Source organism: Perognathus longimembris, chromosome 10 (genome assembly GCF_023159225.1).
Source record: "Perognathus longimembris pacificus isolate PPM17 chromosome 10, ASM2315922v1, whole genome shotgun sequence".
NCBI classification, from domain to species: domain Eukaryota; kingdom Metazoa; phylum Chordata; class Mammalia; order Rodentia; family Heteromyidae; genus Perognathus; species Perognathus longimembris.
The window spans coordinates 5852997-5877393 of NC_063170.1; the positions used below are offsets into that span (position 1 = coordinate 5852997).

Genomic DNA, 24397 nt, shown 5'->3' on the forward strand with positions numbered 1-24397 from the left:
CATGGACATAGACAAGCTCCATGGGAACTGAGATAAACATGGGGAGAATCCTAAAAGAAGAAGCTCTAGGATTGCTTTTTTGTGTGTGTGTGAGGGGAGGAGTATCAGTCCTTGGGGCTTGAACTCAGGGACTGGGCCCTGTTCTCTAGCTTTTTTGCTGAAGGCTGGTGCTGTTCCACTTGAGCCATAGCTCCAATTCCGGCTTTTTGCTGGCTAACTAGAGAGAATAATTTATTTTTATCTCTTGATGTGGGATCTCACTCTATTGCCCAAGCCTGTTCTTGAACTCCTGAGCCCAAGGGCTCTTCCTGTCTCTGCCTCTTGAGTATCTGAGATTACAGGCAGATATCCCTGTACCCAGCTACAATTATTTTAAATGAACACCTCTTTACAGAGGCTATATTGGAAATGGTTGAACAGTGTAACAACACATCTTCTCTGTGGTAAATCATGGTGACAGTATTTTTAAAAAAATCAGTATAGGGAGGCCATACACTTGAAGGGAACAGACCAGATCTCCGGCGGAGGGGAGCTAGTGTCCTCCTGGCTCTTGTTAAGGGCCATAAGCCAGTGGCTGAGGACGTGGGGATGTCTATCCGTCACTGACAGCAGCCTTGCGGAGAGCCTGTAAGAAGCCTGAAGGCAGGAACAGCTCTCTGGCTGCACCTCTCCAAAGTCTTACAACGTGAACAGATGCCGGGCGCCACCGCCCCAGGGCGAAGCCGGGAAAACGCAGCAGTTTGGCTTGACGGTCACCCATGGGCCGCTCCGGGGGTGGGGGGGACACAGAGCAGCTCAGAAGGGGACGGGGGGGGGGGACAGTGTGGCCGGAGCCTCGGGCAGCAGCTCCAGGCAGAGGAAACCGGTGCGTCCCAGAATGAACGTGAGGAAAGGGACCTGTGGTGCATTCCCGCCATGTGACCTATGGTATCTGGTGGACTGTCTCCTCCCCCTCTCTCCCTCCCTTCCTCCTTTTCCTGTTTCTTCCTTTCCTCTCTTCCTCCTCGCCCCACACCCCCCCCCCCCCCCCCCGCCACAAGGATACGGGGCTAAGGGAGGAGAAGCCCCTTGTTCAAGACCATAGCTGCCAGGTCTGTGAGACACCCCCCCCCCCCCAATCTCTATTCTCACTTTCTTACCCCCAGGCTCAGAATCTCCTTTAACAGCCTTCTTTAAAATGCAGATGAATTAGTAACAGGGTTCGTGGCAAAATGCTTGAGTGTTCACTCTGCGGCAGGAAGGGCCCTCGCCCTCCGTCCTTCCCTTCTTCATTCCTCTGTGGACCTGCCCCAGTGCGCCTCATACCACCCCGCGCTGGAGGGAGCTGGGGGGACCCGTGGGGATTGATGTCACCGGCTGGCCCGTGGGTGCAAGGCCACAGCCAGGCCCCTGAGGACATGACAGGAAGGAAACAGGTCAAGTGGCTGAAGACATCTGGTGACAGTGGCTCCATCCCATCCTCAATGTGGGACTGAAAGGGCTGCCATAGCTCCAGTCAACCACGGGTTGCTTGTGGCCAGAGGACTTAGCCTCGGAGCCAGGGGCCAAGCTCCGGGCGTCCTCAATGCCTGAGCCTGCCACACGGGTGTCCCCTGAGGCTCTGCAAGCATCCTAACAAGGCTTTAATCCCAGAGTCCAAGTTCAAGTTCATCCCCTCCCCTCCGTCGGTTATACAGGAAGTTCAGTAGTGCATAAAGGTTACAAGGCCCTGGACAAAGACAAGGGGAAGAAATCCCCTCTCTTAATGTCTTATGACAACAACTGGGCTTATTATTCCTAGCTGCTTCCAAAAAAGAAATACCCCAAAAACCCTATGCCTCAGGAATGTTGGAAAATATGATATTCAATGTAGATTGCCATTGGCTCATTTGTGATATTCAATAAATATTTATTGCACCCCTTCTATCTGCAATTGCAGATAATGCTTTTAATTACATTACCTTGAAATCCAGTTCCCTGAAGAAGTACGCATAAGCAGAAATCTCTGGGAGCTTTGGGGCGGGGGCGGGGGGGTGGCACTGTGCTCAGCCAGAACGGGGCAGAACGTTTCAGATTTACAAGTGCTGATTACGTGGATGGGGTGAGGAGAGAAATGGGGAGACAGAGAGGAGGAGAACTGAATCTTTTAAAGGCCAGGTATTTGCTTCCCTGACACAGTACATACAATGAGCACCAAATCACAAGACACCGAGACACCATGTCTACCATACGAGTCTCCCCAGGACAACAGGTGAGTCAAGTCAGGACCTCAGGGTGCCCCTCTGTGAAATGGAAAGGTCAGAGGGAAGGTCCCATGCTGTGACTTTATCCTTTGAAGGGCTTGAGGTTCTTAGAACAGTCTGCAAATGTGTGTCTACCTAGTTAGTCAATGAGAAATTAGGTCACTGTCACCAGCAGCAGCAGAAAGGAGAGTCCTGGAGGGAGGGAGGGAGGAAGGGAGGGAGTCTCCAAGCAGGTCACAGCTTGCCTTGCAGAGTCTCAGGCACAGGAGAAGGGAGAGGGGTCTGGCTTCCCGTTGGATGTACAAGTCTAAGCAATCCGCCGGGTCTGGCTGTCGGATGGCTGGTTTTGTAGCTGGTCTAGGATGTCCCACCAAGACTGGGGAGGTTGGGACAGGGAGGGCTGGGAGGCAGTAACTGCCACACTGTCTGCCTGTGCTGGCCCCTCCAGGGTTTGGCAAAGGGATCTTCACCCCAAGTCAGAAGGTAAAGCAGAAAGTCACTCCAGGGCTTTTGGTCTTGACATGGGGCTATGGGGGGGGGGGGGGGCGGGGCAGGCAAATCTCATTGTTCAGAAAACAGAGGTCTCTGAGAGGAGGCCGCCTCAGGACACACATCCGCGCCATGGCCGGCCTCCTACGACGGCCTCCCACCTCCCCCAGGAGCCTGCACACGGCCTCGCTGGCTTTTCCGTCATTCCACGTCAACCAGCCATCCGTCCTGCTCACAGTGAGGTGACGAGTTCCCCTCCGCCCCTTAGGCCTACGTCGTCACTCTGAGGTGGGGGGGGAGGTGGGCGTGAGGGTGGTCCAGGGCGCCGTCCCAGGCAGATGTAACTCATGGTGAGGAATGACTGTGTGTGGATGCTTCTGGAGAGCCACGCGTGCAAGCTCCTAGCAGTCCTCGAGCCTCCGCATCCCTGGCAGGGGAGAGCTCTCTTTTGATTGGTTTCCTCTGGACCAATGGAAGCACGGCCCCACCCACCAGAGGATCTGCAAGGCTCAGGAGACAGCGGACAGCCCGCTGAAATGCACAATAGCTACCTACATTAGCAAAGAGATCACGTCTATGTACACACACACACGCACACGCATGCACGCACACGAGCGTACAGCTAACTGCAGTTGGTACTAATGTGATCTGTATTAATGTGACTAAATGGGTCTAGTTTACACTAGTTAACTCTGAGTGATGGGATGATGGGCCTGAAATTCACTTTCCATGACTTCATGGAAGCCTAATTCTCTCATCCTATGCTGTTGTCCTTCCAAGTGTTCACTTGATTCTTAGCCGGGTGATTGGCCACGCCCCAGTCTACTCTCAGAACGTTTTCACCACTCCTCAAAGTTCTCTCATGCCGCCAATTTCCACTTTTAGCTTCTTTTTCAGATCGGGTCTTGGGATTTTCGCTAAGTCGGTCTTGCATTCTGATCCTCCCACCTCTGCCTCCTGAGTAGCTTGGGACTTCAGGTGTGCGCCACCATGCCCGGCCTTTCGTTTCCTGCCACGGATCCCCCCCTTTGCCACGAGCAACTGTGATGGAGCCGTGAGCCTCTGTCTCATAAGAACACTTTGTCCAGATACAGGGACACACGGGAGGGGCTTTACGATAAAAGCAGGGAGCCTCTTAGCGGTCACATTTACACAGCCCATGGCCAGCGGACAGATTTGACTCTTTCGATCAAAGAAACGGCATATTTCCCCACAGAACGGAACCCCTTTGGCCTCTGTCCACGCTACTGGCGGAACCAAAAGGACATACTAGCGAGTGAGATACGGTCCTGGCCCAAGATATATTTACACACTGCCCCTACTTCCCTGGAGATCCTAGAACCGAGGACACAGCATCCCTGGCTTGGAGCTAATATCCTTGAGCTCCTCGCTCTACCATTTACTTGGAAAAAATAATGCTAAGTTGCAAGCCCAGGCAACAACAACAACAACAAAAAAAAACAAAAACAACCCACCTCTGCAAGCCAACTAGCTCGCAGGGGCTGGCGTGGTGGCCCTGAACACTTAAGTCATTTTGTTCCCCTTCCAATTTCCTGTGGTACATTAACTTTTATTGATAGCTCATAGCTTCAACAACTGGCCGTGGTTTTAGTAACCTGAAGGACAGAGGAGCCATGTCCCCACACAGCTGAACGAGAAAAAACTGCTAGGAACGTCTCGATCACGCTCCGTGTTTTCTCCCTTGCTACCGCTTGGTTTTAATGAGGGAGTCACAATTATTGCAAGTTAATCATGTCTTCAGCTCCCGAAGGGAGGAAGGGAGAAATGGCCTCTGAGAAAGTTTCAAGATAGCTGGGGAGGAGAGACGGCGCAGAGCATTTGCGAAATAGCAAGCTCTGATTTATGCCACTGCCGGGGACAGGGTTCCTGAGTGTTTTCATAATACAAGTATTAAACAAAAATCAAGTCAGGAGACAAATAGGAAATGCATGTAATGGAAAACAGAGAGATCAACTTTTCCGTAACTGTTTGAAGCAACTGGGTTTGGTTTTGACTTATAATAGTTGCTGCAAAGGTATAAATGGTGACTCCATCTCTGCATGGTATCCTCCTACATTTAGTTTTGGAAACAAAAACCAAACCAAACAAATGCCTGACACCATGATGAGATCTCACCAATTTCCCTGTGCGTTGGCTTGAAACTACAATCTTCCTCTAAAGTAGCTGGGATTACAGGCATAATAAGCCACTGTGCTCAGATAGAAGATATTAATTACCCTTGAAATTGTGATCAGTCTAAGTCACTAGAGTTATCTGCGACAGATACCAGGTTATGTCACCAAATGTTTAAATTAATGTCGATTTCTCATCCAAGCCAGGGAGATGTCAACCTGGACACGGGCTGTCCATAAATGAAACAGAATACTCACACTGCCTTTAAAAAGCAAAACGAAACAGGACACTGGTGGCTCACGCCTATCGTCCTACCTACCCATGATCTGAGGATCAGGGTTCAAAACCAGCAGGAAATTAACCAGCAAAAAGCCAGACGTGGGGGTGTGTCTCAAGTGGTAGAGCACCAGCCTCGAGCAGAAAAGCCAGGGGACCGTGCCAGCAGCAGCGCAACACACAAAAACAAAGCAGAAGAAAGCTTTGCCACCCTAGGCCACCGCCAATGTCTCCCTTCACTTTTGAAAATAACCACCGATGTCTTTCCTTTGGCACCAGCCATCAGGAACTACCAGTATGATAATAGCCTCTCTTCCACCTATCCAGCCAAATCGGCTGATGACCCCGAGTTTTGACGACTGGTAGGTGAAATGGTGATCCCTGAGCTGTCTGGCCTCAACCCAAAGCCGCAGCAACAGGAGGAGGCTGAAGTTTCACCCCAGTCGCCCGCCCTCCGGAATGGGTGCTAATGATAAAAACAGGGCTTTAACACATCTCGTTTTTAATTAATTTTTAATATTAAAAAAGCTTTTCCTTTGCACTGCAAGACCCACTTCTTCCTGGTGAGATTCCCAGAGGGACGTGTGCTCTTTTCTAGAAGCCATGGCTCTTCTAATTAATTAGAGATAGCAAGGGGTGGGGGGGGTGGGGAGGGGGGAACAGCAGGAGGGAAGAAGCAAAGCCCTTCCTGCCTTTCCGCTTCCCTTTCCCGGCTGCTCAGGGGAAGAGGCTTCAGTGAATGGAGCTGATCTGGGGCCCGTGGGTCCCAGGGCTCCCGAGAACAGGCCGGAGCTCCTCCCACGCCTGAGCTTTGGGATGAAGATGCTGAGTGGTCCGTGGGAAGGGGGGGGGCACCCCGTCAATTCATACCTGTGGAACTTCCACTGTGTGCCCTTTCTTCCCCTTCCTGCTTTGTGTGTGTGTGTGTGTGTGTGTGTGTGTGTGTGTGTGTGTGTGTGCGTCTCCTATCCCTGCTTCTGTCCTAGGCGTGTCACTGACTACTGTTAGCGAGCAGGCCCAGCGAAGCAAGCTACTCAGTAAGAACAGGAGAATCTAAACAAAAGCAAGTATAGGGAGATGGGAAGGAGAAAGACCGGAAGAAAGAGAAATGTGTCTATCTGTATATAAAATAACAGGAGCCTATTTAATTTAGCATAAAATCATCAATTTGCTTCACACAGTGACAAAAGAGATAAGTCATGGCCTCAGGAAGGATATTTTCCTCCGTTCAGGTATTTCTTTTTATTCTTTACTTCTTTTTTTTTTTTTTAAAGAAAACCTAGTTATGAGCTTGAATCAAAGTTTTATTGTAATTTTACAACTAGGGAGAAGGCCTCTAGTAGATCAATTCAAAGATTTCCTCTTGGTGGAGACATTTTATAGGGAAGTGGGTGATAAGACACTCAATGTTAACCTACATACAAAAAGAAAGGAACTTTTGGGCTTAAGGTTGCTAGACTCCTGACTGTCAGTCAGCTGGGTGACGCAGCTTGAACAAGTCTTAATCCCATTAAGGTTTATCAGAAAATTGCTTAAGCAATTTATCAGGAGTGAGGCTGTGAATTACAGCATGGCAATAGGTCCTATTCCAGACTTCCAGTGTGTGTGTGTGCGTGTGTGTGTGTGTGTGTGTGTGTGTGTGCGTGCTTTTATCCTCTGCACATTCACCAACATGGCCTTTACATGACTTCTAACTTTTGCCTATTTGGTGGTATAAAATCATTTCTCCTTGTTAAATTTCCATCAATTAAAAGTATGGTTGAGGATTTTTTTTAATGTGTTTATTTTTCTTCGTGAACGTTATGTTCCCCATCTAGTCATTCTTTCCACTGCCGGTCTCATTTTTCTTCCTGATTTGCTACTGTTCTTTGCATATTTACAGTGTGTGTATGCATGTATTTGAGGATGTATTTGTGTCTGTGTGTATACATATCCTTCTATCATAAGATACTATATTTGGGGGCGGGGGAGTGGATTACTAAATTATATACCAGCTCAGCATGGTGCTAGCACGAGATTTATTCCAGTTTGCTTTGGAATGAAACTACTTGAATCCTGACTTCCAAGATTTCAGGGCCTTCTCTCTCACAAACCAAATCCAGTCCTGTTACAAGATGCCCCTGCTTGAGTCCCAATCACTGTCTTCTCTCAGTTTGCTTCTTCACATCTAGCAGCCCAGACAGACAGTGCTTTACTCCTGAACCCACTCCTCCATGGCCATCTGTCCTTCACTTTCCCTAGTTATCCATGTTGGCTTGCTAGAGACAAGGTCAGTTACCTCCCCTCCCCACTCCTGCCCTCGCGAGTAAGGTGCACATTTGCCTCTTCTTCTGCACCAAGCTCATTTGAACTTAGCCCTCTTGTGCGTCGTCCCTTGAAGATTTTGACTTACCGTACAGCGAACGCCAAGCCCCGCTTTCTCTTCTACGCCCTGAGCCACACACAGGTGTGACTGGGCAGGCTGGGAAAACAGCAAGTAACCTCTGGATGGACACAGAATCCCTTGCTGAGGCTCAGGCAGTGAGGGGAAACAGAGACAGAAGCAGGGAGAAGTGGTGCCTATCACCCCAGCACCGGCTGGCAAACAAGAGGTCCCTAGGAGGCGATCGAGTCTGTTTATCCTTGACCTGGGAAGGGTGCTGGCGCCCTAGCAACCCAGAACCCCATGAGCAAGGGGAGGGTCGGCACAAATATCCTCACTGTGCTGAGGGGAGCTTTCCTGTCCACCTGATTTACAGATTGGAATCCATCTTCCTTCAACGACAGTTTCACCAAAGTTTCTTCCAAGCGAACATAGCGAAAGATAGGTGCCTTTCAGATCACCTGTGATTAAGCTCAGCGCATTTGTCTTCAAACAAAAGTGTTTTTTTTCCTCCCGGCCCGCAACATATAATTTTAGTCAGCTAACACTAAATTAGACACCCACTCAGATTTATTATGATAAGAACATTCAGGAAGCTAATTTCAAGATGATGACTCCTATAAATTCTTATAATTTATTATTTAGTACTTTGGTTTTTAATCATTAAGTACGTGAAGACTTTGTAGGTCAAACCTGTATTAATGAAGACAGTAATCTATTTTTCAAACTCTGCTCCTCATCCACCTTTCAAATTGTAAATTAACAGAAATAGATTTAAACATACTTGTAAGAACAAAGGCAATAATTGAGGGGTGGGGGCCCATCACACCAATTGTCTATTCATTCTAGGTAGACTGTCAATCAAAGTACTGATTTATTTACCACTTACCATACTCAGTTTGAAATGAAATAAAATGAAGTTTGAATCTGAGATGTTGGAGGTTCACTAAAAAAATAAAAGCCACAGCCAACTAATGGATTTTGTTGTTGTCATTCAAGAAGAAGCAACTAAGCCAGGCACAAAGGGCTCTCATCTAGTCCTATTTACTCAGAAGACTGAGTATCCCATGTGAAAGCCAACCCCGCAGACAAATCCAAGAGATTCTTCTCCAGTTAACCAGCAAAAAGCCGAAAGTGGAGGCGTGGCCCAAGGGGTAGAGTGCTAGCCTTAAGCAAAAAAAGCTAAGAAAAAAATGTGAGGTCCTGAGTTCAATCCCTGTACTGGCAACAAAGAAAGGAAGGAAGGAAGGAAGGAAGGAAGGAAGGAAGGAAGGAAGGAAGGAAGGAAGGAAGGAAGGAAGGCAGGCAGGAAGGAAGGAAGGAAGGAAGGAAGGAAGGAAGGAAGGAAGGAAGGAAGGAAGGGAGCAAGCAAGAAAAAGAGGGGGAGAGAGGGAGGGAAGGAAGGAAAGAAGGAAGGAAGGAAGGAAGGAAGGAAGGAAGGAAGGAAGGAAGGAAGGAAGGAAGGAAGGAAGGAAGGAAGGAAGGAAGGAAGGGGCAAGTTTTGTTTTGTGTGGAGTGTTATATCTTGAAGCACATTTCTTTGACAAAGCTATCCGTGCTAACTAAATGAGAGGTTTTCTTTTCTTTCCTCCTTTTTTTCTCAATATAAATTGTTTCACGATTGTTCTAAATGTTTTCTTTGTGTGTGTGTGTGCCAGTACTGAGGCTTGAATGCAGGGCCTTGCGCTCTTTCCTAGCTTTTCTGCTAAAGGTTGGTACTCTACCCCCTTGAACTATAGTTGCACTTCCAGTTTTTTGCTGGTTAACTCATGAGAAGAGACTTCTGAATTTTGATTCGATGGCTGGCTTGGAATCACCTTGCTCAGATCTTATCCTCCTGAACAACTAGGATTACAAGTATTGAGCCACTGATTATTTGCTTTCAGGTTGTTTTTTTTTTTTATGTGATTCAGAATAATTTTGAAATTCCTTAAGAAACAAAAGGGTTTGTGTTTGTATCCAAAATACGGGCTCTCCATGTGATAGAGGGCAGGTGTCTCTCTTATTTAAAGACTGACTACTGGCTGTTAACCTGTCCCACCAGACACTGCTTGTGGCTCCTCCTGTTCATTGCAAAGCTCCCTGGGACATGCACAGTGACCTTGAAGGGTCATCAAGGACACCTGGCAGGGCTATGTTCAGACGCTGACTTTCCTCCCAGTAGACAAGTGCATGGTAACATGACGGCCACCCACCCAAGTACTGCTCAAGGAAACTGCGCCAGAGAGTTACTTCAGAAAAACGGCTCTTTCACCCCTTTGCCTCTAAATAGAAAAAACAAAACAAAACAAAACATGATCATGACTAGTGGAGAAAAAGGGCGGTAACTTATCAGCAAGGATAAAAAACTGTTCCAAAGGCATGCACCAGGCCATGATGGAAAGGCCAGATCTCAGGGGAGGTAGGGTGTGGAGAAGTGTCTACCCGATGCCCATCTACTTTGGGAGCCTCCAGGATGGGATTGGGAACGGAGGGTTGAAGCTGATCTATACCTCTTGGTGTGAGAAGAGCCGGGCTGATCTAGGCTCCCCTTTCTGCTTCAGGGTCAGCCCTAGGCAAATCTGTTAATTAGGCTAAATTTGGCCTGCTCAGATATTCTCTGGCTTTCCTTCCTCAGCACCCTCCCGCCTGTACACCAGGCCAGGCTCCCCATACCCTCAGGCAGCACCACACAGAGGCCTTTGCAGCCTCGGCCTTCAAGGGCTCCCCCCACGCTCGGCCCCATGTACAGAGTTCTCGACCTTTGCACCAGCGGACGCATACATCCTCAGAGCCTGTCACTTTAAGACGGATTCTCTCCAAAGATGTTGCTCTAGTCTAGTCCAAAGGACCAGTTCCCACTGTTAGTGACGATGGTGGGGACTTGACATTTTTCTCAAAACTAACATCAACAGCAAAATCCAGTGATTATCAAGAGATCAAGATTACCAAGCACCCATGGTGTTCTGTGTTCTATCATTCCGTATTTGCAAAATTCAGTGGGTAAAAACAGTAATCTTTTGCTTTTTTTTTTTTTGTTTGTTTTTTTTGTCTATGACTCTGCATATGGCTTGAATCCTCTGGTGTAGGTTTTCCTGACTACTTTCTGCTTGGTTCTCTCGTGGCTCTGGTGTCTGTTGTTAGCTTGCTGGTGGCCAGATGATTCTAGAAGGGGGCCGGCCAGCTCTCAGCGAGGGGAAGAGCGTCCCCTCGTGTGGCCTGTTCCCTTGCAGCAGGGCAGCTCATGCTTTTCGTGCATTTGTCCCAGGGTATGAAGCTGCAAAAGAAAAAAAGCGAGCCTAGAAATCCACACACGCTCCGTGACTCTGTGTGTGGCGTCTTCGCTGAGATTCCATTGGCTGGTGCCAGTCACATGGTCGGCATGATTTAAGAGGTGGAGAAATAGGATCCTCCTCTTAAAATATAATGGATGGCAGTAGAACATGGGAAGATGTTCTTTTCCTTCCTTCATTGCTTATTTTATTTTAATAAGCTGCCACATTTACCACTGGCCATACAGCTCCAAAGCCCTATACTCCAGTTAACTAGTTATTTTCATTTCATGGAAGAAACTGAAACTCCAGCCTAGGCCTATAATCCCAGCACTATGGGTGGGAGGCTGTGGTGGAAAGATTTAGAGCTCAAGGCCAATACATAATTCAATATGTAGTGGCCAGGCTGGACCACATAGCAAAACCCTGTGGTAAGAAGGAACTGAATCTTAGACAATTTAACTGAGTCTATGAAAGGCTAGAAGAAACCCAGCTGTGCTGGACTGGAATTAGGTACAAGTCCATATTAAAATTTTTTTTATACTTATATGTGTGTGCACGTAAAAACCTGTCTAAATGGAAACATCACTGCAAATACATTAAAATAAAAGTACATAAAATACATAAAAATTCACGGAGATACAGAAAGAGACACATAGGGAATATGTGCATGGGTCAGTGTACAAATTACGTTTCCAAATCCTGACCGTCAGGAGGTTCTAGAAGCAAGGATACTGCGGTGGTCATGAGCTTGGTCCTAAAGATGATTCTCTATAATAAAAGGAACTAGAATGTCAGCCCTACAGAAGTACGCAGTGACAAGATTGGGGTAGGGAGAGCCTGTAGCATCTTGCCGTAGCAAGTTTCAGGTTCACAAAGGATGGGCCATATTAGGGAGAGCCCAATGGTTAAAGTTGTAACAATCTGAGCTTATAGATAGATAGATAGATAGATAGTTAGATAGATAGATAGATAGATAGATAGATAGATAGATAGATGCTGTTGTACTTTAATCTATGGATTGAAAACAATGTTCAAGTATCCTTACTGATATAAATGAGAGAGGAGAGGTTGTGTTAGGATGAGTAGTAAATAAATAATACTCAAGGACCCACCCTGATAGAAAAGGGAGGAAAGACTGCAGAGTCACGACACCATATAAGGTGAGGTTGGATCTTAGTTTAGTAAAAGAACGTTGATGAAAACACCAGTGAAACCCACTTAAGTCTACTGCTGTGCTAGTCTTAGTTTTGTAAATAGCACTGTTTCAAGGTTAATGTCTCAGTGCTAAAAATGGGTTGCACTGGTAGGTTAGGGGCGGCTGGATGAAGAGTCCCTGGGAACTTGCTACTACTGTCTTCTCTCAAAGCCACACTATTATTTCAAGATCAACGAAACACTCAACAACAGAAACTTTCCCACGGTCACACAGCTCCCAAAAGAAAGTCTAGTTTCTTCTGACTCCGTAGTTTACATTTCTCCCACTCCCACCTCCCCGTTCACTGACGACCACCTCTCAGCTGCTCAGCTCTGAACTAGGTCACTCCTGAGTGAGTGAATTTATGGTTTAAAAAAAAAAAATCCAACAGCACAATCAGGTATGAACCCATTTACCCAACGAGACAAAACTTATTGGTGTGTGTGTGTGTGTGTGTGTGTGTGTGTGTGTGTGTGTGTACTATCCAGCTCGGTTCCTGGTTCTCACTTGCCCAGATAAGCTGGCCATTCATCCTATCACGTTCTGATTTCACACAACTCCATTAAATTAGTACACCTCTGCACATCTCCACCTTCAACTATTTTGTCACTTAAAATGAGTGTCTGGAAAGCGATCCTTCCCAGACTATTACTTACCTTGTCCATTACTTACTTAATCATAGCTTGGAGATTTTTTTTTTCTTTTTTTTGCTTCTGGAAGCTGACTATAAATTACCAGCTAGAACTCAGCAAAAGCCACACTTAGGAAATTAAATGGCATGAGGAAAATCTTTGTTCGGGGGGCAGGGTGGGGAATTACATATTTCTTTGACAGTGTGTTTTACAAACTATTATATGAAGCCCATATAAAACAAGATCCACAAGAATTTTGTGTGGCCTCGAGGACATATTTGACAACTGACTTCAAATCAAATAGCGACCCACAGACAAGGATGAAAGGGCAGGATTCTATGGGAACTCATGTCGGTGGGGGCCTCGTGCCTATCAATTGCTACACTCAGACAGACAGGAGGAGAAGCCTAGAAACCCGTGACTCGTAAATAAATTAGTCCGATACTCTCACGTTTCACTCTGAATAGTCACAGTAGACCAACAAGGCAGTAGATTCTCAAAGTTATGAATGGATTCCTTTTTTAAAATTTTGGTAATAGAATGCCACGGCAATACCTTGGCATTTATCTATCTATTTTCAAGACAGGAAGATAAGAAATTTCATGAACGCACGTCTATTAAACAGGAGAAGAGAATGACCCTTTGCAATGAAGGGTTTCGATTTGTGTGTGGCTTTGCCAAGTGCCTCACTGGGCTCTGTCTGCATGACTGGAGCTAGGCTTTGGGGCTGGCCAATGGCTCCGGCTTCAATAGGCCAGTCTTTGTGATCCCACTGAGACCAAAGAAATCAGCCACCACTGGCTCTGGGCCTTAGTATAAGGCTGGTGGGTCCCTGGCAAGGTGGTATGAGGTCATCAGGTCAGTTCATCCGGTGACCTTGTGAGCCAGTGACCCCAGGCAGCTCCGGCCAGGGAATAAATACACGAGACTTAACAACGGTTTTCTGGGGTTCCCAGCTGAATCCCGTAAGACAGGCCGAAAGACCAGCCTGCAAATCCTTCCTTTCAAAACGTATGTTTTAATTTGAGGATATTAATTGCATGGAAATGATTTGACTCTCATGATTTATAACCTCGCTGGAACCCTGAGGTCTTTTCCTCCGTAGGTGCGGCGGCCATTTTCCCTTTTGTATACCTATCATTTCCCATTGTTTATCTTCTTTGATGGATGTTCGGGCTCGGGATGTTTTCTATTATGAGATTCATAATTATCACTGGTAATAGAGAAGGCTTTTCTATTATCTTCAGCGAGACGGCCCAAATTATTCATTGTAGCCCACCGGTACCACACTGCAGGAAAAATAAGAATTTATTTCCTGTCCCAGGCATATGATAGATAAGAGGATGTATTTATTTCTCCATGTTTCAAAAGGATTAAGCTTTGAAAAAATAAATATCACTTAGGCTGTCAGTAAGCAGAACTTTATGGCTGTGAGTTTAGAAGGCCTCTCTCAGGCTAAGAATAGCAGATCTAACAATCTGGTTTTAAAAAGGAGGGTAAGAAGGTGGGGAATCAATTATAGTTTTACTTGGCTAAATAAACGAGTGCTCTATATTTCAGCCATTATATTGGTCTACAAGGCATCCAGTGCCACCTCGGACGGACCCCAGCGTTAAATAACGCACTAGCTTATTTATAAAAATGTTACCAAATTCCAACAGTCCTTGACCCCTGGCTATTCCGGGAGCACAGTGAATACATCATCTGGGTTTTGCCTAATTACACATAATTAGGAAATGTAATTATGCTTTTCAGTGTTGCTCTGCCATTAGGAACCAAGTGGACGGCTGGAACACGGGTAAGGATTCAGTGCTTCAGAGAAAACACATTAAAAATAAGAGCCAACCTCTAAAAATAGGGATTGCACCGAAAGGTTAGTAAATCAAACTTATAAAAAAATAATAAAAGAAAACTGCTTTGGGCTTCGGTTAAATATTGAAACCCCAGTTACGCCAGCTGCCTTTGTGAGGGGGGAGTTCTTAAATGGCCCTCCATTTCCATCCATGCTGAGCCTCTGAAATGGAATAAATTACTTTGTTCTCCTTTTACTTGGACTTGATCTCTCTCTCTCTCTCTTTCTCTCTCTCTCTCTCTCATATGGATGTCATTTGGGGGCCAATATTGGGGCTCAAACTTAGAGCCTTGGGCTCGCTAGGCAAGGACTCCACCACTAGAGCCACCCCACAATCTTCCCATCCTCTTTATTTTTCAGTTAGATTTCAGATAGGGTCCCCCACTTTTGCTCAGGGTAGATATTGGACTATGGTCTTGGTACTTATAGCTCCTAAATATCTGGGTGATAAGAATGGAGTACCAGAGTCATCTTCATGGTCGAGATAGGGTCTTGCTAACTTTGTGGCTTTGCTGGCCTCAAATTGAAATCCTCCCATCTCTGGCTCTGAAGGGATTATAGGCATGGGCCACGCAGCTGGATTTCTGCTGGATTTCTGCTCTAGCTATTTCCAATCATGTTATGTCAAAGAATTACAAGATTTCATCTGGGGCTTGTTGCACATGAAGGCTCCAAGTGCCAAAAGGGAGATGACCTCATGGTTATCTCGGCACTGGAACCCAAACTTCTCATCACAGACAGGAAGGAGAAAGTATCTGGCTTTGTGAGTCGACAAAACCCCACCGCAATAATGATGGCTTCCCAAACATGGTTGGGCTTTGACTGACAGCCAGGCACTAGCCAAGGTGTCTTCCTCGCTCATAAAGGTAAAACTTTCACAGGTGAGGAAGTAGAAAGGTTACCTTGCTTCAAGTCCGCGAATGCTCTGGAATTGGAAACCTTCGATGTTCTGGTCCTAGCTTGGTGTGTTTATTGGATTTTGTTCTATCGCTACAGTTGCTGACAGTAATAAAGTCACACACTCCATTAGATGTGCTATTTATGGAAACATTTCTATGGTGCCAAAAAAAAAATGAAGAACAGGAATGAGTGCCAAAAGCACAGCTCCGAACACTAGCAATGTTTGCAGCACTTAAGGTAAAACAGCCATCCTTGTCACCATCTGCTTCTCCACCACAACCCTGCGAGTGGAGGGAAGGATGCAAGTGTGTGTGTGTGTGTGCGCGCGTGCGCGTGCGCGCGCACGCGCATGCGTGTTCTCTAAATGAGCCCTCCATTCCACACTTCCTTATTGCCTTGTAAAGGGCATACTTCCATCGAACCCTGCCTCCATTCCCCTTTGTATTTTCTATTTTCTAATCTTCCCAGACCCTGTCCTACTCATTTCCCGTTTTGGTTTCCTCGGTTCCTCTTCTTTAATTCCTGCGTGGTAGACTCCTCACTCTGGTCTCAGTTTAAGACACATTTCCAGCTGGGCACCAGTGGTTCATGCCTGTAAATCCTAGCTAACCAGTAGAATGAGGCCTGGAGGATTCTGGATCAACGACAGTCCAGGCAGGAAATTCTATGAGATTCTAGCCCCAAACCGGCAGCAATACGCTAGACTTGAAGTGTGGCTCAATTGATAGAGTGACAGTGTGGGCAAGAAGTCTGAGCAAGGGCCCAACGCCCTGGGTTCAAGCCCTGATGCCTGTCAAAAAACATGACAACCCCCCCCCACCACTTCCTCAATGTCACCTTGGTTCCTCCCTACTACCGTGAACAAAAGCTGTTGACTATGGTATGACTTTATTTTATTATTATAATTGTTGTTGTTGTGGATTATTACTTGCTTGGTACCAGGGCTTAAACTCGGGTCCTGGAGCTTGCTTAAGTCTGACCAAGCCTGACTTCGACAGAAATATCAACCAGGATGGAAATTCCAAATCAGACACGCACTCTGGATAATTCTGCCCCTTCTCACTTCTAATAACTACAAGCATCTGGAAAGACTACAATGAGGAAACAACCACAGCTGACAACACCGGGCAGGAGGCACAGAGAGGAAGGTACCCGGACAAGAGAAGAGTGATGCTTCTATTCCTCTAGACGTGGTCGAAATGAGAAGACAGGGGCACCAAGGACAAGAATTCTGCACCCTGAGCACAGCACGGCCTCAGCCCCCTGCCCCCTCCCCCTCCCCCTCCCCTCCCCCCCCCCCCCCCCGGCCAACAGTGACAATAACACCCGCCTTTATACATTCATGTTTATGGCCGTGGGAATTAATAAAAAGACATGTAAGGCTCCCTTAGCCATGGCTGGAGAGAGCAAATCGTGATAGGTGACGGCTATTACTGTAATAAATAACCCAATCAAAGTAATAAATAGACTCCACATTGGGAATTCTCTTTGATTTTGAGTTGCTCAATCTTTCTCAGTATATGCTATAACCCTCAGTTTCTCAATTCAGCTTCAGGGCATGAACCACGGTTGCTGCCTCTCTTAAGAGGTCTGTATTCAATCTCCAATCTTGCATTGCTGGTGGAAATTTTTTTTTTTTTTTTATAGAAAGTGTCTCACTGTTTGAGAAGTGTTCAGGCTTTGAGCGATGTCAAAGGCCTTTGAACAAGCCTCAGAAATGACATCCATATTTGTCCATTTTTGACTTAAATTGCTTTTGGTTCAAGCACTGCCATGAATTGCCTTGATGTAATATCATACAGAATGACACAAAACACCGAGGGAGAAGCCAGTTGCTGGTGAGGATTAGGAAATAAAGGAGTCACTGCTGACGCTCACTTCTCTACGTGTTGGAAGAAATGAAAATGAAACTCGTGTTGAAAGGTAATCTCCATGAACCGTGATAAGTGCGAGTGACATTTTACACAGCTCAAGTCTTCTGGTTCAGCCTAGCAGGTATAATAAAAGCCATTTACATACAGAAGGCCATTTTTTAAGTTCCTACATGCTGGGTTATTTTTCCCCCTTCCTTCTTTTCCCTCCTGAAGCAGCCAAGTGTAGTGTGCGGTTTCTGGAACTTGCTGCTAATGCCATGCGGGCTCTAGTTAAGAAGTAGCTCCTACTTCTGGAAATCAGCCTCTACTCGTGTGTGTGTGTGTGTGTGTGTGTGTGTGTGTGTGTGTGTGTGTGTGTGTGTTCTCCCAGCTTCCAACTCACCTCTCTTTCTGCTGACCTTTGCCCGTAGAAGGAGGAGAAAGATCTTGGCAAAGGCCCATTGATAGCTTGGCAGCCGATGCTAAGAAATTCTATTTCATCCCACGCCTGTGACTGGCTAGGAATGCAAAACACAAGCAAGCGCTTTGGATGTATAGAATAATTAAGTGAAACCCGAATTTAGATCCGAAATTCCAGGCTCCCACCCATTTGTGCCATTTAACCTATTGTTGGCTCCTTTTGTTTTCTTTTCTTTCCTTTTTAGTCTAGAATCTCCCCCCACCCCACTAGGTATTCTAGGCTGGCCACAACCTCCCGAATACTAGGATTACAGACATGTAGCAAGATGCTAGGCATTGGTGCCTGATCTGAAGTGAGCTGCTTCAGGGTCTCTGATTGCCACTCTCTACACCCCATGGCTGTCACGGGACTGACTTAAGGACCTAGTTTGTTTTGCAAGCTCTGCTAACGCTGTACAATACACAGAGCTTTTGCAAATGGCACATGTGACCTCTGAACCACAGCTAGGGGCCAAGAAGAACAGACACGGCCGTGTGGAGCCCCTTCTTACTAAAACGGTGGAGGCAGCAGTTCCAGCAGGCCCTGGGCGGCCGCGGATGCACGTGCGCTCCAGGGGAAGTTAGTTTAAGCAGAAGCCAATCCCAAGGAAGCCACCGCCAAATCACAAAGAGAACCTACAGGCGGGGTAGGGGCGGGGCGGGGGGGGGCGGGGGGACTGGCTTTGCAAATGGAGCACGGAACTTCAGCTCCTAAGGGCATCCTTCCCTCCCGGGCATCCTGCACTACCGCAAAACCCGGGCAAGGAAAGGGAAAAAGTGAATCTGCTGTTCCAAAACGCATCAGCAGGCTCGTCAGCCGATCCCCCTTACCCAGAAGGGACGGGGTAGCTACACAGAGCTCTCAACTTGCCTGTGTGCACACCAGGTGGCTTTCCCTAGGAACCCTGGAACAATCTGAATATACAGAGTCCGGGTCACAATGCATTTGGGACTTGAACTATATTAAAGGGAACATGCAAAGCAAGACTCTCAGGAAGTGGCGGCTCAGGTAGTGACTGAATTTGATATTTTTCTTGTCCTTCTGAAATATATCTAGCAACGCAGCCGAGAGCTCTGTTTGCATACTAGGTCCCAAATAAAACATAGCAGTTGAATTAAGATGGGAATTTTTGCCTCTTTTTCTTTTCCCTACCAAAAGAAGTCCAAAAGATTTCCTTCTAAATGTCTGTCAGCAATGATCTGTTTTCTTTCCGTGACTTGTGGGTTCTTCTCTGGGCTGAGTGTGTGGGCCCTGTTTGTGCGGTCTGGGTAGCGCAGGGTGAATTCTGGAAGCGCGGTGTGCTCTTAGACAAGCGACCTTACGTCTCTGTCCTCCGCGATGGCCAGCCCAGCCCATGGGAAACACTCGGTGGTCTTCCGCTAATGTCTGTGTGCAAGTGACGCCAACGAGGCCTAAGGGCTCTGATGATTTCATTCTACAGAGTGCCTGGCACAATTCTGTTCCTGTCCCCTGCGTTTCTCTGTCTCTCTGTCTCTCGCTGTCTCCAACATACACTTTTCTGCTAATATGCTCACTAGATACTGTTTTGTTTTACAGTGTTCTTCTTTTAACGTCCTGTTGAAGCCGTTCCTCATATGAGGATCTGACCATCGCCACTGTACGGGTCTAAAGCTTCTGTTTACGATTAGGCTATTTTGCACATTACTCTGAATGTTGTCATTAAACACATAAAAGCTAGACACCATAAGATTCAATCTTCTTGGCTAGGCGAGGAAATTGTACTACAGAGCTGGCACTTATTGACTAGCTAGTGCAAAGACTGGCACAATAATGAAGAAGGGATGCTCGTGGGAGTCAGAAACACGACCCCAGCGCCGGCGTTAGGAGCTCGACTTTCCTCTTCTTTACAATGGGCATGTGCAGAATAGCTGAATCCCAAGTAAGGGAAACATGGGACATGGAGTTGGTGTAATGTTTAACGCAGAGTCCGGTTCGTGGCGGGTCCTCAATACACATGAACTGCAGCCGGGTGCCAGTGGCTCACGCCTGTAATACTAACTACGCAGGAGGCTGAGATCTGAGGCTCAAGGTTCGAAGCCAGCCTGGCTAGGAAAATCCACGAGACTTTTCTCCCCGTTAACAAGAACAGCAAATGAAATCAAAAGCTGGAAGTAGAGACTGTGGCTCAAGTGACAAAGCACCAGCTTTGGGTAAAAATGCCAAGTGAGAGCAGGAAGCCCCGAGTTCAAGCCCTCAGTACCAGTCGCAGAACAAACGAGCACAAACACGAACTGCTGCTCTGACCTCTCACACACGTGCGGTGATTACCATGGTCATTAGCACCGTACAGCCAAAGCATCCTACTCGCATTTTGCATGATGATTACACTTCTGGATAAACCGATCTAATCAGTGGACATAAGCAGAATGTGCACAGTAGCTCTCTTAGCGCGCCTTCCGTCCGTCAGTTCTCTCGGCAAGGCGCGGAGTCCTTGGTCTATTAGGCAGTCAGTGCATGGTTGAAGAAGGGAAAGGGATTCCTAGAGCCGGGCTTCCATCTGCATGAAGCCGTCCACCTCGGGGAGTTTACATTTTGGACCCTCGCTGTCCTGGCTGCCAGCCTTCATTCCTTGTTTAGGGACCTCTGGAGGAAACACTTGCCTCATTTGTTATGTTTCTCCGGACGGTAACCGAGGCCCTCGTCAATAAATTTTGGTTTACCTAGGAGCTGACGGGCACAGAAACACAGATTCAATTTGTGCCGATTTATGGGACTCGGCCACAACAGTGCTGGAAACTTTCCGGGTGCTCACTTTATAAATTAATAACCCCTTATTTAAATATTCTGCAGACTTCGCACAGGGCTGTGTGGAGGGAGGAGGCTGTCCCAGGCCGGCCTCTGGGGCCTCCTGGTGTTTGTTACCATGACACGCGGGCCCCGTGCAGCACAAACAATGCAGATTTATGAGATCTACGTGAGGAGGGAGAGGCTAGCATCCCGTTGTTATTCGGGCCCCGAAGCCCAATGATCAGGAAGTGTTTCTAAGATCTGTATCACTAACGTCCAGGTGTTTGAAAACCAGAGGAGAGGCACCTCTGTGAACAGTGTTTGGATATGACGGATTGCCTTCATTCATTCATTTCCCTCACTCAACCAAAATATTCCGGTGCCCCAGAATGCAAACACCAAGGCCAAAGCCAAAGGGTTACAAAACAGGAGGTGAAGGGCTATTTTGCTCAAAGGGCTCATATCGCTCGGGAGATGGTGCTTCCTTGTCCTGGCGGAACAAGTATTCTATGTATGTCAGCAGAGCATGGCTTGAAGCTTTTATGAGCTCTGGGTCTCTGGACAAGTTACTGTATTATTTTGGGCCTCAGTTTCCTCGTCTATAAAAGCAAAGATCACTCATCCTGATCAGCCTGAACCCCATAGCAGATACATGTAGACAGAAACATTCAGCAAGCTGCACCGATGTTCAAGGGGGTCACACGCCCACTGCAATGGAGGAGCAGAGAGGAGACGCAGAGCGTGCACTGAGGGGGTTGTGTGGCATGGTGTAAGACGCAAAACCCCACTTGGTTTCCTCACCCAAAAGGAGGAAGAGGAGGAAAAGGAGGAAATGGCCGGCCATCAAGAAAAGGTAAGACAGAAAGGGCACTGGAGAATGAGGCCCTGCACAGGAAAAGCACAAGCTGAGGACTAACAAAAAAAACAGAGGAAATGCCAAACAGGACAGGCAGAGAGGCGCAGGCCTATAATCCCAGCGAGGCCGGAAGCAGAGGTAGAAACAGGACGACAGTGGTCCAAAAGTTTTCACCCTTCAGGAAAAATAAATTAAAACAGAAAGGTCTAAGAAACACAGCTCAGTTCGTAGAGCACCTGCCTAGTAAGTGCGAGGCCTTAAATGGAGGCCCAGTATTGTACATGGAGCAAGCAAGCAAGCAAAAAGACAAACAGAGGAATGAGAGCCACTGCTCACTGCTCACGCCTGTAATCCTAGCTACTCAGGAAGCTGAGATCTGAGGATGTCAGTTCAGAGACGGCCCAGGCAGAAAAGTCCATGAGACTGTTGATTAGCAGGAATCTGGAAGTGGAGGCACGGCTCAAGGTTTGGAGCAGCAGCCTTCAGAGAAAGCTAAGGGTGAGTGCCTAGGTCCTGAGTTCAAGACCCAGTACCAAGACAAAATAAAGGGGTGTGCATCCTATGTCAACGGGTGTCAGACCTCAAGAAATACTCCCTGCTAAACACGCCAGTGGAGCTCCAGCCTGAAGGTGAGGGTGAGGACAAGAAAGGGGAACTGTTAGGTGGATTGGGATGGAAAGCAGGGATCGTCGATGTGGCCCTTTCTGTTCCCATAGTGCTTTGGTTCCTGCTCAGACACTTCTTCCCATCATGCCTTGGGTGCCCGGCCACTAACCAGAGTCTGGGTTGGAGCATGCACCAGCCACGCAGCAGTCAGTGCCAAGAGGGGTGATGGGAGGGAACCCCCACCCCAGTACTATAGTTACCGCCCTCCGAGAGGACTCTACGGACTCCTCTTTCGGGGGGGGGGGGGAGAGCATTCCTATTTTCATGGCTTTCCTTTCTCTTTCAGATAAACCTGCTCTGCCCACTTTAAACATTTTTCTGCCTTTCAATTATTTTAACGAGCAGAGAAAACGAACCTGTAACCCTACACAGCTAGAGACCAGAGGTGATGTCCAAAGTCGCTAAGGTGACACTCAGAAAGCCAGGGTCCCCCCCACCCCCGCCACCCCCAGCCTTCCCACCAGGACCCCTTCGACCGGCTCCTCCACCAGCCAGCCAAGCCGGGGCAGCTGCCAGGCCCGGGGATCCCCTTTAATCTCTGGACTCTACTCCCCTAGCATCCCTCCCAACCCTCCTCTCCAAGCAGGACCGTGATTACGGGGGTATCACCAGAGCCCTGGTTTCCAGGTCCACCTAAACACGTTTACAATGATTGCAGTGGGCTGTCTGATAAATTATTGAAGAGTCACCTGACCCAGCGGCTGCAGGGAGCGCAGATGGAGGAGGTGGAGGAGGAGGAGGAGGAGGAGGAGGAAGAGGCTGCCGGCGGGGTGGACAGTCATTCACGGTGGCATTGCGACTCCCAGGGGGCCGGAGCAGCTCACATGTTCTTTCCAATCCCAGCTGATGCTGTCCTGCCTGGTCAAATCGACCTGAACAGCCCAGAGAGCTACACGGCCGCACCTGTCAGCCCCAATCCGCACCGCGGAGATTTTGTTAGGAAAATAGATGTACCAAGATTCGATTTCTCAATTGTCTGAAGGCTTCATTTAGTGACCTTGAAAAAATGTCTCCTGGAGGTGACAGAAGAAACCGGGAATGCGCTGGTGGGGAAAGAGACGGGAAGATGAGGGTTCCTGATAAGGGGTAATTTGCTTACTCTAATTTGCAGGCCTCTTCAGGAAGCCATGAAAATAGCCAGCCAGCCGCTATCGTTCTCCTCCAAAAGCAGCGCAGGGGGAGAGGGGCGGGAGACAGATAAAGAAGGAGCCAGAAGCGAGAAAGAATGAGAGAGCTATTCCTTAAGAAGAAGCTGACTTTAACATAATTGTTGCACATGTATAATATTTACAGATCAACCCTCACATACATATGCTCACTGTGAGAACTTGAAGTCTACTGGGAAGGAGAGAAAACAATCAAACAGAACTCCATAGATCTATCATCCAGAGGCAAAAGTTCCTAGGACACTGGCGGTTTCCTTCCTCCCTTCATCCTGTCCCTCCTCCTCCTCCTCCTCCATCCCAGTTGCTGTCACTGGAGTATTTCAGAACAAGCCTGGTGAGGGGCCGGCTTGGCTCACAGATAAAACCGCAGAGGGAGACGCCTGCGGAGGCAGGACCCTGGGGCTGGGGCGCCGGGTCCTGGCAAGCTCTGAATCGCAGTTTCCTCAGCTGGAGAATCGTGATACATTCCCCTACTAGGTGGTGGAATGAGATAAGATTCCAGAATCGGGCTCAAGCGATGGGGGTGATGGCTTATGCTGTCTGACAACCTTGCCCTAACCCCCTGGGTACCCAGATATTTCACTCTGTGTGTGTGTGTGTGTGTGTGTGTGTGTGTGTGTGTGTGTGTGTGTGTGTATCTTCCACAGACCCATCAGCCAATCACACATCCAGGTGAATCAAAGCATCCTTCCTATTGGCCATTTGGTGATGGTATCACCATTACTAAACTGCTCTGTGGCAGAACTTAACATCTGGATGTGTCTAGGGATAGGAGTGGATAGCTCAAAGTCAAGTTGAAAGTCATCTTCAGCCTTCACATGTTTTTGAAAGAGTGTTTAACGATCGCATGGGCAGATGTCTCATAATACTCAATGTACATGGGTGAAAATGGAAGCAGGTCACTTGAAGGGACGGGAGCATGATGGATGGAAGGGTGGCCTTGTACTCTCAACATGTCACGTTGAACTGAAACTCCTTTGTACAGTTACTTAAAGGTAATGTTAAACACTATACACACACACAAACAAAATTCCTTAAAATTTTCATTTCAGTAGACACAAAGTAAGGGAAAACACAGTGCTAGAAAACAAGACAGACTTCTGGATGCGAGAGCTAGAAAACTACCGTGAAAAAGACCCCGAGTTCAGGGCAGCTCATCCCCACCTTCTCGGGAAGGAGTCCAGAGACCCTCAGCCCACAGTGGCTGGAGATGACGGGCTCCAGGTGACCCGACAGGGTCCTTCACATTTTCCTGCATGTCGGAACCATGTGCTGCTCATTGCGGCACGGCACGGAGGGACAGGGTGGGAATCTACCTCCTCTGCAGGGGCGG

General features: G+C 47.6%; 1 protein-coding gene across 6 annotated transcripts in view; it reads right to left on the bottom strand.

Annotated features, from left to right (window-relative positions):
* The window catches only part of Wwox (WW domain containing oxidoreductase), a 758639-nt gene that overhangs the window by 296075 nt on the left and 438167 nt on the right, over positions 1-24397 (bottom strand). The window contains exon 9 of one of the 6 annotated variants that reach the window (XM_048355071.1): positions 9285-10738. The exons of the other annotated variants lie outside the window; for them this stretch is intronic. Coding sequence (XP_048211028.1) covers positions 10649-10738 — 90 coding nt within the window. The 3' untranslated portion in view covers positions 9285-10648. Of the gene's footprint in view, positions 1-9284; positions 10739-24397 lie in introns of those variants that run through there. 6 annotated transcript variants of the gene reach the window in all.